Here is a 5,000-nt window from a genome sequence, read left to right on the forward strand (position 1 = left end):
ATGAATAACCGATGTCACGTAATTTCTTCAATTGCAATAGAGCTTGTTTTCGATAGCAAATGAAACGTGCTGTAAACAAGAACGACGGAAGCCACCCCCGTGAGTTGCTGAGTACTGTAGGCCCCAATGAGCCACACGAACGACTTATTTTAGGGCTGAGCCTGAACTTTCTTGTTCTTCTTTGTTGTTGTTGTTGTTTTTGCTATTTGAGCCTGAAAGCATTCTTAACATTTTCTTAAACTGAAGTTGTGTGGCATACTAAGTTCGACTATAACTAAACGAAGTTGTTCTTCGGTGTAGCATGCAATAAGAACACCACATTGTTAATGTTAAAAGACTTCGCTAAGTATTCGAGTGAATTTTCCTGTGTAGACTACCGTTTTACATTTCTTTTGCCGTTATTTATACTACTCACAAAAAACAAAAAAAACAAATGAGCAAAATAATTTAAAGACATTCTTAACTCACTCTCAGCCTGGGTATGTTGTTATGTACCAGTCAAATCGAAGCTTCAACATCCCCCTCGGGCAACCCCCCGGGCATTTGAATTTTTGGAAAATTTTTGTTGAAATCCCCCCTCCCCGGGCCAAAAAGCTGTTGCCTCGTCATAGGTCTATTTCAGGTGATCAAATGAATTCGAATTCCCCACCCCCTAGGAGCGTTGATCAAATGCTTCGCCCCCAGGAAGACTAAGATGATCAAATTCCCTCCCCCCGGGCAGGAAAAGGTGTCAAATGCCCGGAATATGCCCGAGGGGGGTGGGGGAGGGAAGATGTTGAAGCTTCGATTTGACTAGTACATTAGTATGTTCTTAAACTTTGGTTAATCTCTGGCGTGAAAGGTGTTCTTGTAACCTGAAAATGCCCGGCTTTTGTTGGCATTGTTTTCCACTACAAAAGGCAGGCTTAAGTTTTTGAAATTGTCGCAACTGTGACTTTATAAAAGTGCGTGTTTGGAAATTGATAGGGTCGAAAAGTGAAGCCAACATACAGTTTCTCAAGTCGGGAGTTTTAAATCATTTCCTTCGTTTCAAGAAAACTTTCTTCTTATAAGCGTCGTAATTAAATAGTTTCTTTGTTTCGAGCGGTACAGTAGTTATTAAATTTGCTCTTACAGCTAACCTAATCAAAGCCAAAGGTTAATTTCTGAGATGACGTCACAAACAAATTTTCTTTCTTTATTACATATGTAGTCTACTAATTATGTTTATTATAACTAGATAATTTATGTTGTGACGAGGAGTTTCTGAAGTGACGTCATCTTAGGAACGTGGCCAATATTGCACAAGATCTGTCTTCATTTTTATGACGGCAACTGAAGTTTTCTACTTCTACAATGCACTGAAAAACGGGAAATATGCCTGCTGTATAACATTTTCGGTTATGTGCACAAAGTTGGAGATGATATTTGTTTTTACTTCTTGATATCTTCTCTATCAACCAGAAAAAGGATATTAAAAAAAAGTAAGCAACGTCTACTTTGTGTTTTACTTTTGCATTACAAAGACATCAAGTCAACAGTCCCAGGATCTGTTCTTCCTTCAATCATTCCAAACTTCACTGGCCGACAGAGTGAATGCCAAGAGATCGTGGATCTAGTGAGTTCCGAACACTTTCGAATCGTGACGATCTGGGGCTCACCCGGATTCGGAAAGACATCGGTTGCTATAGCGGTGGGGCACCAACTGCAGTCTCGACGCTTTCCTGTTTGTTTCCTTTCATTACGAGGACTTCAGACAAAGGCACATCTGACATCAAAGCTTTTCAGCCTCATAAGGCAAGCCATCCCGAGTCAGATATCAGAATCTCAGCCTCTGTCCTTTGAAGATGAGCTAATTGAGACCCTCAGCAACATTTCAGATTCCTGCGTATTTATTCTTGATAATGTCGATGATCTGCTAGAGAGTGGCTTTCCAAATGTAAAAGAAGACGTCCTGCAACTATTTGAAGAAATTCTCACGCGAAATAAGAAGATAACTCTGGTGGTGACGACACGAGAATCATTTGAATTTATCAACTTGAATTTCCAAGGGCACCAATCAATAAGAATAAGGTCACTGGATGACACCTCATCTCGTACGTTAGTTCATGAATTGGTGCCAAATGCGACTCCCGATGACTGCGTTCAAATTGCCCAAATATGCGGTTGTGTGCCTCTTGCAATGAAGTTAATGTGCTCTCTAGTTTCTGAAGATGGTGTTCAACCAAGCCAGTGTTTGATTGAGTTCAATGAGTCCACAACAGAAAGTATCGTCGTCATCTTAGACAATACAGATTATCCAGCTAATCAAAGATTGCAGTTCTTATATGAAAAGTCCTTCCACAGACTTTCTCCCGAACAAAAAGAAGCATTTGTGTCTTTGTCTGTTCTTCCGGGATGTTTCACCACGACTCTCGCAGCAGCTGTATTGAATGTTAGAAAGTGGGAGGCCATCACAATGTTGAAATTACTCCAAAGAAAATCCTTTCTCGATTCAGACTCCCAGCCTGGAACATTCATAATGCATAAGCTTCTTCAGTCATTTGCTAAAGAAACAGGAGATCAGCGAATGGAAGAAATAGTAGCAAATGCAAAGTGCCGTTTCCTTGCGCATTACATTTCTCGTTTCGACAAATTGAATGATGAGTTTCTAAATGGTCATTCCATGGACGCATTCATTGCATTCTATGAGGAAAAACAGATTTTTATAGAAAGTCTAGTAGACGGTTGCACAGATCCCAGGATAGCCGAGAATGTTTTTAAAGTTTTGATTAAAGCAGAAATGTTTCTGGACACGTTGTTTTGGTGTTCTATGGAATCTGACAATTTTGACACTATCTACGATTCGGCCTTAAAGGCAGCCAATGCTCTAGGAAATACACATTACCGGAGTCGTTTACTAGCTTCTAAAGCATTTAGTGAAATTACCTGGGGAGCAGGAGGAAGTTCAATGCAACTTCTCAAGAAGGCATATGAAATCCAGTCAAAATCTTGTTTAGTTTCTGATGATGAAAGGAGTAAATATTTGTGTTACTTTGGCATCTGTCAGCTTGTTAACGGCGAGGTTGAGAGCGGGATACAGTGCCTGCAAGAGGCTCTTTCTTTAATGCGTGAAAGTGGAGAGCAGAAAATTCTGAGGCTCGTTGTTAACCAAGTCATGGCGGTCTACTATCAGTTCTTAAACGACCCATCTACCTCGACTTACTACTATGACAAAGCACACAAGGAATGCAATTCCGCTGCAGACGAGCAACTGATTGTTATTCCACCTTTGGGACGCAAAGGAAAAAAAACCAAAAAATGGCAAAGAACTTCAAACAAATACTTTTGACTCGGAAAATTATTGGCCATTGCAATTCCTAGTTATATTTCACATCAGGAAAGCAGCAAAGAACTTCTTTGACACTGACACCCAGCAATTTGTAATTAACCCTGCCCTTCGAATGTTAAATGATCTCCAGATAAATTCCAAAACCCCTTTTTATTTGTTTCATTTTTGCGGTAATGTTATGGTACTTCTGGAGTCAATACTCACAGAAGAGGGAATTGTTGGATCAGGTTTCGAAGAATCAGTCACACGTCACCAAGCAACACTCGAGCAATTCAAACATAGCTCTTCAGGCCCAGAGAAGAACGTTGATTCAACCGTGACCCGTCGTTCTCAAGAATGCAATCACACTCTTGCAAAGATCGACCAAGACTTCGGTAAATTGCACCACCACAAGAAGAACTACTTAAAGGCTCTTAATTTCAAGACGTGCGCTCTTGATATCCTATTGGGAAAAAGTAAACAAAAACCAAATGCATTCTTAGCCCATAGCTACCATTCACTCGGGGTGACACAGCATTCGTTAGGTGATTTTACATCTGCTCTGCAGTCAAAGCAGCGGGCATTAGATTTGCGACTAAAATTGTTCGGAGAAGATCATGCAAGAACAGCTCATAGTTACCATGAACTCGGGGTGACACAGCATTCGTTAGGTGATTTTACCTCTGCTCTGCAGTCAAAGCAGCGGGCATTAGATTTGCGACTAAAATTGTTCGGAGAAGATCATGCAAGAACAGCTAATAGTTACCATGAACTCGGGCTGACACAGCATTCCTTAGGTGATTTTACCTCTGCTCTGCAGTCAAAGCAGCGGGCATTAGATTTGCGACTAAAATTGTTCGGAGAAGATCATGTAAGCACAGCTGAGAGTTACCATTCACTCGGGGTGACACAGCATTCGTTAGGTGATTTTACCTCTGCTCTGCAGTCAAAGCAGCGGGCATTAGATTTGCGACTAAAATTCTTCGGAGAAGATCATGCAAGAACAGCTAATAGTTACCATGAACTCGGGGTGACACAGCATTCTTTAGGTGATTTTACCTCTGCTCTACAGTCTGATCAACGGGCATTAGATGTGCGAATAAAATTGTTCGGAGAAGATCATGCAAGCACAGCTGAGAGTTACCATTCACTCGGGGTGACACAGCATTCGTTAGGTGATTTTACCTCTGCTCTGCAGTCAAAGCAGCGGGCATTAGATTTGCGACTAAAATTGTTCGGAGAAGATCATGCAAGAACAGCTAATAGTTACCATGAACTCGGGGTGACACAGCATTCTTTAGGTGATTTTACCTCTGCTCTACAGTCTGATCAACGGGCATTAGATGTGCGAATAAAATTGTTCGGAGAAGATCATGCAAGCACAGCTGAGAGTTACCATTCACTCGGGGTGACACAGCATTCGTTAGGTGATTTTACCTCTGCTCTACAGTTTGATCAACGGGCATTAGATGTGCGAATAAAATTGTTCGGAGAAGATCATGCAAGAACAGCTGAGAGTTACCATTCACTCGGGGTGATACAGCATTCGTTAGGCGATTTTACCTCTGCTCTTAAGTCAAAGCAGCGGGCATTAGATTTGCGACTAAAATTGTTCGGAGAAGATCATGCAAGCACGGCTGAGAGTTACCATTCACTCGGGGTGACACAGCATTCGTTAGGCAATTTTACCTCTGCTATGCAGTCTGCTCAA

At 41.4% G+C, this 5,000-nt stretch overlaps 1 protein-coding gene across 1 annotated transcript in view; it reads left to right on the forward strand.

Moving 5' to 3' along the window:
- The window catches only part of LOC137984904 (tetratricopeptide repeat protein 28-like), a 22,953-nt gene that overhangs the window by 14,891 nt on the left and 3,062 nt on the right, over positions 1–5,000 (forward strand). The window contains exon 4 of the mRNA XM_068832242.1: positions 3,961–5,000. This exon is cut by the window's right edge and continues 3,062 nt beyond it. Coding sequence (XP_068688343.1) covers positions 3,961–5,000 — 1,040 coding nt within the window. The remainder of the gene's footprint in view (positions 1–3,960) is intronic.

Source organism: Montipora foliosa, chromosome 14, assembly GCF_036669935.1.
Source record: "Montipora foliosa isolate CH-2021 chromosome 14, ASM3666993v2, whole genome shotgun sequence".
Taxonomy (NCBI): Eukaryota; Metazoa; Cnidaria; class Anthozoa; order Scleractinia; family Acroporidae; genus Montipora; species Montipora foliosa.